A 12526-nucleotide genomic window follows, 5' to 3' on the forward strand; every position below is an offset into this window, starting at 1 on the left:
TTAATGTGTTTTTTTATAAGGTAATTAATTTAGTTGCCTGTATCTATTTTAAAACTAACATGAAATAATTATTATTTTATTCTTTTTATTATTCTTTTTTTTTAAACACATTTTTCCGGAAGGCTTTATGATTAATCCGGAATTTTATTTAATGTGATCAGCTGTGATGGAGAAACGTAACAAATTTTAATATTTTGATTTTTTTTATAAGATGTATATAGTTATGAATTAAATTAGGATGAATATATTGCCCTGGGCCCTTTTTAAAAATTTTGAATTTTACATGGAAGAAATTTAACGTTAGATATAATATGGTGCAGTATGGGACTTGGACCATTTCCACAAAACCTAATTTACATCTTGACATAAGTTAATCAAACCTAAATTACATTACTTATCATACATGAAAATCTCATATATTAGTTGATGAGAACATAATTTGCATCATCTACAAATTGATCGGATCCAGTTGGAGGCAGGTTATGACGAGAAACGTTCTTTCGAACCTTAGCATGAGTTTCAGCTTCGTGCTGGAACATTTTAACTAATTCTTGAAGTTCCAACTTCCTGACTTGAACCTTCTCTTCATCTATGGGCTTTTTCAGGCCAAGGTAGAGAATTCCAACACTGATCAACACAATTCCCAAGATAACAACAAGGGCAGTAAACAGTGCAAATGCATATGGAGTGTTTTGTGCTCCTGGGATTCCATCAACATTGATGCCAAACAGCCCTGTTATGATCGACAGAACAAGTCCACATCCTCCAAACACAGCCAAATTATGGGTAACACGGAGACTCCTATCCTACATTCACATATCATATATAGTATTAAAAAACGAGTGAAATAAAAAAGTCATAGATAGAATAAAATAATTACTAAACGCTGAAATAAACCATTGAACAGAAGAGCTGATCATAGTACAAGTTAACCAAGCTAATCAGATATTCAACACATTGTTAACACAAAAGAAGATCTTCTAACAATAACAATGAGGGGTCTTGCTTCCAGTCGAAGAATTTAACAAGGAAATCCTATATCACAGTGCTTGGGAAACATCTATACCAATGCTCAATATAAGTTAAATTGATGAGACTATTTTGAGCATGTATAGTTAACTATGGTGTTTGACAGTCAAAACAAGTTATATTACCCCGGATTCGGTGGGTATGAGTCCTAGTAGATATGTCGCTAGTCAATTTGAGATTTTGAAAGCAAAACAAGACGACCACTTTTTTAATGATAGGACCCAGAGTTATATTCGGGTATGGTACAGACCAGGAAATGACCCGCATAAAATTTTCTTTTCTGAGAGGGAAAAACCATTTCAGATTATGACCACATTAATGTAGAATGAACTTAACATTTGGATTTTGTATGCAGTATTTCAAATAAAATAAGAGATTAAGATTGGTGTGTTCAAAATTTTAGGTAGAAAGTATTGAGATTCATGTCATCTTACAAAGCTTGTCCATCCCTATTTAACAGATGTATCTTGGTACTATAGCATCAGGATTAAGTATTCTATCATTCTATGGTTAAATAAAATTATGTTGATTTAAGATTTACACTTATATTCAGCTCTTATAAATGAAGTAAATAATTAACATATTTTTCTAAGAAATTCAAACTCAAAACAATATTTGAGAGTTGACACCAACTTACTTTTAATTTGAATAACATTCTTAATACCCATATAATAAATCCACACAGGTTGATATAGGATGAGGGTATTCTAGAGCAAACCTGCAACCAAGCACGCACGGTGCTTTGCATGACATCTTGGATGGTAAACAAGCGCCCACGAACTGCTTCCTGTTCCTCAATCATTTCTCTCGTACTCTTTCTTATTCCTTCTAGCAAAGTTTTGGTTATGTTACCCCTTAAATGTTGAATAAGCTCGAAAACAATCTCTTCTCTTGCATGGAGTGACCATTTCACTCTGATAACCTTCATTAGGAAAATTTCTCATAAATACATATAGCAAGAAAAAATGGAGAATATATACACAAATAAGCTCATGACATATTGGCATGCAAACTTTCTATTTTTTTTCCTTATTTTGTTCCATAAAATACACATCCAAACTGAAAATGATTCAAGGGTAATCCAGTTATCCTAACATAATTCATATACAATGTGCTGCTGGTGCATACCAAACACAATTTACAATTCTTGTTTGATGGGGTTATTAGGAATTTTATTTCAAATAACTACTTATTTCATTCTCAATTAAATCATTCAAATCATCAATAAAAATATCAAATTATCCTTTATTATTTATAAAATTTAGATATTAAATACAAAAAGATATTTTAGTAATTTAACCCAAATAATCCTTTTCATCAAACAAAATTTTGATTTCATAATCCAATTTTTTTCTGAATAACCCTAGATCAAACCAGCTCAGTTCTCTCTCTCTCTCTGGTTCTATGTAACAGGAAATAGTGAAAGATGGTGATGTAAAGTATATATGGAGGAAAGAAAATGAGGGAAGACAACACAGAAAATGGGGAAGGAAATGGTGTAAAAGATATTAGCATCGTCTCTAACAGTAACGGGTCCATATGTCTAAATGAGTATTCATACGTTTAGATGAGCTTTTCATAATTCATAAGACTAGATAAACTAGTTGTACAAGTATTACGCCTAAATGATATTTTGATCTCTTAAAACTATATTTGTGAATCTAACGATAGATTGTAGAGATGTTTACCTCAAGCACCGTAACAATCATTTAGTGATAAGACCTACTACTACATACCATCAAGGCATCAACATTATAGAAAAATAAATAATTTTGAGTTTTTGAATTTCAACCCTAGTTCATATCCCATGAGGTTAGATTTTAGAGAGAAAATAAATTGATTAGCTTATTTATAGGTAAAGACCCATATACATGAGGGGATCCCTTTATTAAGGGATATATCAAAATAATCTTAGGATACACATAGAAAACCCAAACTAATTCCGAAAGTTTAGGGATTATCTATATAACCTAGTTTGAATATTTACACCCCCCTAAAACTAAGCTAAGATATTATCTTCAAATCAAGAAGGACATGTGAGGGTGTTTATCCAGCCCAGATGTACTTGATTCAACCCAAAGATATGATGAGGGTATTTTAATGAAGAAATCCTGTGAGGATGCAGATGCAACACTGAGGCTTTACACGGCAACGCGAAAAATGCAGAGGGGTGATGCCAAATTTTTGGCAGTGGCGTTAAAGGAAGCTTGTAGGGCGTTGCTCAATTAAAGATGCAACATTGGAATATCTAAGTTGGCACTAGAGTTTCTGACCGAGAGGAGATGATAGAGTGTCTAAGGTGATGCAACTTTAGAATATCTTGATTTCTCATTTATTTGAATCTTAGCCGCATCACACTTCGTGTGGTGACCAAGTCCTATGTATTTAAGGTTGAGACGAAACATTGGTATGAGAGCTATGGGATAAGCACTAGGTCACCCATTTCCTCCACTAGGTAATCCATTTCCATTTATAAATGTAGGGAAGGGTTATAATCCACAAGAGTGTAACCCGTCTTAAATAAGCAAAACCCCTTAAGAATTTGATGTTACAGCCTGCCATCTTTAAACATCAGTAATTGAATCCGTCAACTTAGTTTGCATGTTCAAACATGAAGCTTACTTGACATCTTTTATGAATCCATTTCAAAAGTGTTAGCCTGCTAAATAATAAGCACTCAAGATACCAAGCGGAGAATAATTAGATCAGGCTAGAGATCATTAAGCGCAAAAAGTATCCACATCATTGTGTTCCTCTCAAGTATAGTATATTTTATAAAAGCACTATGGTATGAACTTATTAATCCTCCACGTGCAGAGAGAGGGTGCAGTCAGTGTTTTAAGAGTTCATCAATGGTTTGTTACTGAAGAAGTTGCAAGTTTATCTACTCTGAGTAGATGATAATGCATGATGATATCATACAAGTGAATAAACTGTATTACCTGTCTCGACAGCCTTCTGATTTCTTGGTTCAAAATAATACTGAAAAGTTTCAAATCTTCATGGTTCCTCCTGTTCAAAGAAGGATTATCACATAGATATTAGAAGGTAAGTGCATTATGATATTTTTCTTCTCTCTAGAATATGTTGAGTTGAAGGTATTTCAGTATAAGAAGATGGATGCATATAAAGGTACCTATTCATAAACTTCAATTCCATTTCATCAGCTTCCCCAAATATGGACTTTCTAAATATCCTTTTATATAGAAGAAGAAGAAGCAAATTATAAAAAAAATTAACAAAAAATGAAAGAGATTATTATAGCAAGAACTATCAAAAAGAGGCAACAACATTTAGTTGTATGGTCAAGAGCATAGCTCGTAACATAGAATGTCACAGATTATAAAAGGAAAAGGAGTTGAAAATGATAAAAGTAAAATCCATGATCTAAGAATACATATGCTATTGATCCACTGCCGATCGTGGGGGAGATTTGGGTCATGTTGTGGAATGTTCTTAACCTCCACTGGACAAAGTCTGTCTCAATTTCTGGATTCTAGGAGGCTTGGATTGGTTGTGGATCATAACAAAATTGGAAGGCACTGGAAAACCATCCTCATCACTATTCTGTGGATTATTTGGATTGAAAGGAACTAGTCTGGACTTTTTGGCAAGGCCGATCAGAATCCATAAGGGCTAGATCCTCACCACCCTAACCGAGGTTCCCTTGTTTACTCTGCCTAGGCTATTATCAACCTTCTCGATGAGTTGAGAATGAATTAGATTATTGACTACTTTTTGTTTTCATTGTGTTGAAGTTGGCTTGAACTGTTGTTATTTCCACTTATTTTTAGCATTTCAGTTTTAATTTGTGGTATAGTGGGTGGTTTTTAAGAGAGTTTCTAGTATATCATGTCCATGTATTGCTTTATTTTTTAGCTCCACCATCTAGTCATTTAGTTATATTTAAATTATTTCAACCTAATGAAAAACTACAATGTTTTCTTTTCCATCTCTTTTCTACTTTTGGGAAAAAATGTGGCCACAAGGGGGTTAAGCACATAGTACATAGTCTGCAAACACACTTAACCATTTAACGAGGCTCAGAACTCGCCATCTGGCATGCTCGAACCCAGGACCTCTCGAGGAGACTAGGTCACTGGGGATATCTACCTCTTATTGCCATTAGGCTAGAAGAGGGATTAATCTTTTTTCTACTTTATGAAAGCATTCTTAGTTTAAAATAACCAACAAATTGGTATCATAGCTATCTTCTTGAGGGACCTATGAGTGAGACAAACCCACCACGACATCTATCTTTTTCTATGGATTCAGTTATACCTTTTACATCATTAGCACCACTCTTGTTCAATGGTAACAATTACCATGTCTGGGGAGGCAAATGATCTCTAGGAAGCTGTGGAGGAGGAGTATGCAATGCCTACAAGCTAACCCAACACTGGCACAGATAAAGAACCGCAAGGAGAAGAAGACAAGGAAGTCGAAGGCAAGGGCTACTCTGTTTGTTGTTGTGTTAACTGAGATTTTCATCAGGAAAATGACCATAAAGTCGGCATTTAAGGTCTGCAATTTTCTCAAAAAAGAGTTTGAAAGAAATGAAAAGATTAATGAATGCAGGTCCTCAAATTATTTAGGGAACTCGAGATGGTGAAGATGAAGGATTCAGAGACCATCAAGGAGTACTCTAACAGATTACTCACAATTGTCAACAAGGTAAGATTGATTGACACTGAATTTCCTGATTCTAGATAGTTGAAAAGATGTTGGTACTGTTCTTGAAAGGTTTGAGGCTACCATTTCCTTATTAGAAAACACTACAGATCTGTCAAAAGTCAGTCTTGCAGAAATCTTGAGTGCCTTGCAGGCATAAAAACAGAAAAAAATGATGAGGAATGAAGGGTTTGTAGATGGAGCATTGCCAGCAAAAGTGCAATCAAGTCAAAGTGAAAAATGGAAGAAGAACCGAAAAAGCAAGAAGGAAAGTGCAGGTTCAAATTCTCCAAGCACGAGTAGAGGTTCTAAAATCTAAACCAGATTTTCCTCCTTGTAAGTACTGTGAGAAGAAAGGTCATGCACCTTTTAGATGCTAGAGAAGGCCAGATGTGCGGTGTGAAAAGTGTCATATGATGGGGCATCACCAGAAGATTTGCAAAAATAATTTGTAGCAAAATGATGCGACTCAAGTGAACCTTCAGCAAAGAAATGTGGCTCATGTTGCAGATCAAGAAAAGGGACTGTGACGGTAGGTAGTTCCTCAGGTACTAAGTTGATGAAAGATGTGTTATTCATGCCCAACATCAATCAAAATTTATTAAGTGTTAGTCAGCTACTTGAAAGAGGTTTAAAGGTGATTTTTGAGGGCAAAGAGTGCCTAATCAAAGATGCAGATGGGGTGAATGTGTTCAAAGTCAGCATAAAAGGGAAAAGCTTTGAGCTAGATCCACTAAAGAAGGAGCAATCATCATGTGCAGCTACAATATCATGTGCAGCTACAATATCTCAAGCTGGAGATTTGGCATAAAAGGCTGGCAATTTCATCATAATGCAGTGCTAAATTTGTAGAAGGAGTTTGTAAAGGGGCTGCCTCAGTTAGAAACTAACTTGCCAGAATGCAAGCAAACAACCTGGAGAGTTCCAGCAACTGAGAGGCTAAAATTGATCCACACATACCTTGTTGGGCCTCACAGAACTCCTTTATTGAATGGGAGTAAGTATTACATAGTTTTCATTGATGACTATACAAGGATGTGTTGGATGGATCTATTTTCTCAAGTTCAAGTTTGATGTTACTGGTGTGTGTTTGAGATTCAAAAAGTAGATAGAAATTTAAAGTAGTTTAAAGTGGCTGCAAGATTCAGGCCTTGAGGTCTGATAATGGCAAGAAGATGTGCACAGTTTCAAAGGCTTATCGAAATTTTCAGACTCCAACCTCTTTCTAATAAGCCGAGATGTGCACTTCATGGAGAACGAAAAGTGGAATTGGGCAGAAGTATAACCAACTCCATATCCTCAGCTGAATGAAAAAGAGTTGGTGGATGATGAACCAGTGAGGGCACAAGATTACTCTCCGATATCTACCAGAGCTGCAATTTTGCAGTCTTGAGCCTACAGATTATTGGAAAGCTGAAAGAAATCCAAAATGGAGAGCTGCAATGGAAGAGGAGATCACTATGATCGAGAAGAATCATATTTGGAAGCTTGTAAAGAGGCCAAGGGACAAAAAGGTGATAGGAGTGAAGTGGGTGTGCAGAACTTCAGCAAATAGGTCCATTAAAAAGCACAAAGCAAAGCTTGTTGTTAAAGGATATGCTCAAATCTTTGGTGTTGATTTTTCTGACATTTGCTCATGTAACTAGATTAGATACCATTAGATTCCTATTTGCTTTGGCTGCTAGAAAGTGTATCAGCTAGATGTTAAATCTGCATTTCTGAATGGAGTCCTTGAAAAGGAGACTTATGTTGAGCAACCTGAAGGGTTTGTTGTGAAAGGGCATGAAGATGAAGTCTACTTGCTCAAGAAAGCCTTGTATGGACTGAAACAGGCTTCAAAGGTCTGGTACAGTAGAATTGATAAGTATTTGATGGAGTTGGACTTCAAAAAAAGCCTAAGTGAAGCAACTCTTTATGTCAAAGGTGATGAAATCAATTTTGTTGTCATCTCTTTATATGTTGATGATCTGTTAGTAACAAGAAGCAATGCTAAGCTTGTTGAAGAGTTTTAAAGAGATATGCAAAGTTCTTTTGAGATGACAGATTTAAGAGATATGATCTATTTCCTTAGAATGGAAATAATGCAGAAAATTGATGAAACCTTCAATTACCAGAAAAAGTATGCCAAGGAGTTCTTAAAGAAGTTCAAAAGGGAGGATTGCAAAAGAGTGGCTACTCCTATGTGTCAGAAGGAGAAACTGAGCAAGAATGACTCTCTATAGAAAGTTGGTTGGCTGTCTCATGTATTTGAGAGCAACTAGACCTAATATACTGCATGTTGTAAGTCTTTTGTCAAAATTTACTAACTGTGCAACTGAAACTCATCTTAGAGCAGCTAAGAGGACCTTAGATATGTTAGGGAACACCAGACTTTAGCATTAAGTTCAATACAGGTCTAAAGTGTTTTTTGCAGGGTTATTCAGACAGTGATTGGGCTGGATCTATTGACGATATGAGAAATACTTTGGACTATTGTTTTAGTTTTGGTTCAAAAGTGTTCTCATGGTGCTATAAGAAGCAGGAGATGGTGTTGTAAGAAGCAGGAGATAATTGCACAATCCACAGCAGAATCAGAGTTCATTGCTGCTACTAATGCAAATCAAGCTTTATGGATGAGAAAAATATTAATGATTGTACATAGGTGTTTGTTAACAACCAAACTGCAATTTCTATCTCAAACAATCCTGTTTTTCATGGGAGTACCAAACATTTCAACAAGAAGTTGTTATTTTTTAGGTAAGTGCAAAAAGAGGAGTCTTTTAAGCTGAAGTACTGCAAGACAAAACTTCAGTTAGCAAACATGTTCACAAGGCCTTACCGAGGAATAAGTTCGAGTTCCTAAGGGAGAAACTTGGCATCTACAGCAACTCAAGCAAGGAGGAGTGTTGAAGTTTGCTTGGAACTGCTGTTATTTCTCCTTATTTTTAGCAATGCTGTTTTTTCCCCTTATTTTTAACATTTCAGTTTTAGTTTGTGGTACAGTGGGTGGTTTCTAAAAGAGTTTCTAGTAAATCATGTCCATGTATTTTCCTATTTTTTAGCTCCACTATCTAGTCATTTAGTTGTATTTAAATGATTTCAACTTAATGAAAAACTACATGTTTCTTTATTTTGTTTTCAGTTCATGTAACTTGTTTTATTTGTTGTTTCAATGACATTTATAAAACGACCCTTTATTAAAAAAAAATATATGTTACTGTTGAACCACTCTAAAGGCAAGAATTCTAAAAAATAAGAGCATTAATCGAACACAATTCACTCTATCAAAGTAATTGAAATTCTTGTGTATCTAGGAATGGTCCTTTTCATGAATTTAATATATTTTAGGTTCCAAAAATATGTTCATAACTCATATGCACTAATTCAAACATCACCTAAAATTCAGAAGTATAAAATTGTGATCTCTTCATTCTGAAATTCACGTGTCAACTTTAGGAAAAGATAAATAAATAAATAATTTGGCTGAGATTATTAGAATAACATCATCTAGCATGAATAAATAACATCATCTGAGATTGATTGTGTTCCATTGCAGTCTTTTTTCTTTTCCATGCTTCATCGCCTTAAGAAGTTTGTAGGGAAGCATGAAATCCACAGAGTAAAAGATAAACAGAGAGACAGATTATTTAAGCATTACCTATCGTCCCATCTAGCAAGGCGGCAGGCTAGATGTGCTATGACCTCATGAACGGATCTTGGTGAATTGGAACATCCAGCTAACAAAAGCTCCTGAGAACCACACTTGACCATGGATTAAAATTGTCCAAAAATTAACTGACAACCATATATTGTCCCCTTATAAAACAGTGTTTGCTAACAAATGAATGGCATACCTGAACTTCAGTGATACCCAATACATTTATACTTGATGCAGAACCTTTCATATGCAAAACTGTTAACAAGAAGTTCTGGGCTTGCCAAGAACGAAGCACAACAGGGATATCATCTTCATCAACATAAGGATCACCCGATGACTGCCCCAATAGTTCAAACAATAAGCCCCCAGCTACCCTCACTGGAATCTTCACTAAATGAAATTACAAATTCAATGCTTCAAACAATATATAACAACTTTTAAACCTCTTCTGCACTTTCAAATTTACGAAATAGGACTAAAAACATAAAAAAAATAAAAAATAAAAAGTTTCAAAAATAAATGGATTATGTTAAACCCGCAAATACCTCATACAACAAATGTTTCATACGCTCGCTGATTAGCCGGCTTTCATCTCTAAGTGCAATGCTAACAGCAGGATGCAACCAATGGGCATTGTTTAGAAATGTATCAACAGAAGGATGACCAGCCACCAAATGGCACCACCATATTGGTCCAGATGGTCTCTCCCAATAAGGAGCAGCTAAATCTGCAACAGTAAGGTCATCTTCATAAGATATGATATCTGACTGCTCAGAGGACCAGCATGTACTAACTTTCACTGCTTGAACAAGTTGAGATATCCTGTCCCAACCAATTGGAACCCAATGGCTCCCTGTATAGTTCTCCATGGCCTGCAAATACTCCGGTTGAGAGGTCTGGTTTTGATCGTCCAAAGGGTTACCAGCCTCAAAATGGTTTAGAGGCGTTGATTCAAGCATAGGACTTTCCTTTGGAGAAGAAACATCAGGCAGCTGTTTCTTCATGGTCTGACTATCCTTTCGAGCTGGCTTCAAATTAGACCTTGGCCTAAATGACCTCTTCTGGACTTGAACATATTCAAACGCACAAATAAGTCCATCAGTCCACAGCTCAGGCCCATACATTGTGTCCTTTATGTGTTGTCCCTTGTGAATTTCTTGACTTGTCATCTTATTAGTCAAAGCTGTGCACTCCTCACTAACACTTCTCATCAAATAGGACTCGGACAAATAAAGTTGTGGACTATATCATCACAGGGTATTAGACTCATAATTTGTTCCTGAAGTAAAGACTTGGATTATGCTCATTGCAAGATCCTACACACATATTGATAACACGGCTATCATTGACTAATTATTTGGATTAACTACATTTGATAATATGTTAAAAATCAATTAACTATTTAACACAAATTAAACTAAAAATAGTTAAGATATAAAATCTGGCTTAATTCAGTAAGTTATGAATGACTTGACTCAGTAATCTAGTAAGAGCATCCAAAAGATAACTTTAACTCTTGAAATTATTCAACTTACTTCATCATATCATATGAGTAAACTAGTCTTTAAATACTTTTCTGACACTATCTACATTTATCAAATGAGCCTAAGTACCAAGTACTTAAAATTTAGATATTTTCATCTGGTGTATTCAACATTTATTAATAAGATAACTAAGTTATTCACACATATGAAATTCCAGCACTGAGCATTTAATTTTAATTGTGAATAGCATCCTAAATATGATAAAAAGGTTTTGCAACTCCATGTGACAAACAGAAACTTTTGTTGGGGATTAAATTGCAGTCCAAAAGCACAAGAATCTATTGACCAGCAGCAGCTTCAGTCACTTATTTCAAGGATAAAAGAATATTGGATTGTATGCTCGAGATATGAAATCAGACACTAACAAAAGTAACTATGCATGATATCACTTTGATAAGACGATCAAGTTATTTAGAAACTAAAAAGGCAAGATCTGTCACTAAACTAGTTATTTGGACAATCAAGCTTCTCGAACTAAACTACTACTCGTGCATTCAGGTGGAAGACAAAAATTTAGAGCTCTTATATTATACTGAAGTAACTGAACTCAACAGTAGAAGACATTCTTCATCAAACAAGATAGTAAAAAACAGTAAAGAAATCACCCACCGGCTAGAAGGTACTACTAGGTTGTAATTTTGGTCCGATAACCCCCATGCTGAGTGATTGTAGTCTGCGACAAAGAAAGAGTCAACCCAGAATGAGAATCCGCGTCATGAAAAAACTTTTCCATGTTGAGTTTCCCGAAAATGTTGTAACATAGTGAGGAATCGGGATTTTTGTCGGTGGAGAAGGCGTGGCATCGACGGTGGCAGGTGTAAAAGCGTTTGGGGAGTGGGAAAAGATTATGCTTGATATGTGTATGCACTCCAGCATTTAAGCTTTCTTTATTTTTCGGATGTGAACGGTAAAATAATGGCGGATTAATTTTAAATTAATTTTGAATTGGGGTTTAAAATATAAAAAAATAAATTAATAAATAAATTTAATAATATGTATTTTAATGTTTAAAATTTTTAATAAATCACGAATAATATATCAAAATAAAATATAGAACACTCTCATTTATTCACCCACCAACTTCATCGCAAATTTTAACCAATATCAATCGCATACAATCCGACCTTCTTTATCCTCAATTCGGCTAACCATCCATCTCATTCCATATTTATCCACCCCAATAATCGACCTCTCATATGTGACCTTACACTTTCACTTCGGTCAAATCAACTATATCCAACATCACCAATCTATTTTACTCTCCACTTTGGTCACTCATCCCCAACTGACATTTTATCTCGTGATTCATCTTCTCACATATTTTACAATATACAAATAACTTTTTTATCTTTACTTCGAATAACTAATTATCTCATTCCACATTTATCCACACCCTAATCAACCTCTCATATCGTGTGACCTTACACAATTTCATTTCGGTCAAATCAACCATCTTCAACTTTACTAATCTCTTTTACCCTCACTTTGACCCAACAATCCCCCAATCGACCTCTCATAGTGTGACCTTACTTCGATTAACCAAACATCTCATTCCACATTTTTATCCCACAATCTCAATCAAAATCTCGATCGAGACTTTACTTTCATTTCGGTCAAACAATCCATCTCCTCATATATTTTACAA

The 12526-nt window shown here is 35.1% G+C and overlaps 1 protein-coding gene across 3 annotated transcripts; it reads right to left on the reverse strand.

Moving 5' to 3' along the window:
- Positions 1–286: 286 nt before the first annotated feature.
- LOC124936777 lies at positions 287–11666 on the reverse strand. Of its 3 annotated transcripts, none has more exons than XM_047477302.1 (8): positions 11491–11666; positions 9883–10616; positions 9534–9722; positions 9338–9429; positions 4166–4225; positions 3972–4041; positions 1748–1951; positions 287–806 (listed from the first exon to the last, which is right to left on the reverse strand). In XM_047477302.1, exons 2-8 carry the CDS (start codon positions 10546–10548, stop codon positions 420–422), a joined length of 1668 nt encoding a protein of 555 aa, XP_047333258.1. In that variant the 5' UTR covers positions 10549–10616; positions 11491–11666; the 3' UTR covers positions 287–419. The 3 variants fall into 3 exon arrangements, with proteins under 3 accessions (XP_047333258.1, XP_047333257.1, XP_047333259.1); XM_047477301.1 differs by having other exon boundaries at positions 9883–10653; XM_047477303.1 differs by lacking the exon at positions 4166–4225 and having other exon boundaries at positions 9883–10653.
- Between the last annotated feature and the right edge of the window lie 860 nt (positions 11667–12526).

Source organism: Impatiens glandulifera, chromosome 4 (genome assembly GCF_907164915.1).
Source record: "Impatiens glandulifera chromosome 4, dImpGla2.1, whole genome shotgun sequence".
NCBI classification, from domain to species: domain Eukaryota; kingdom Viridiplantae; phylum Streptophyta; class Magnoliopsida; order Ericales; family Balsaminaceae; genus Impatiens; species Impatiens glandulifera.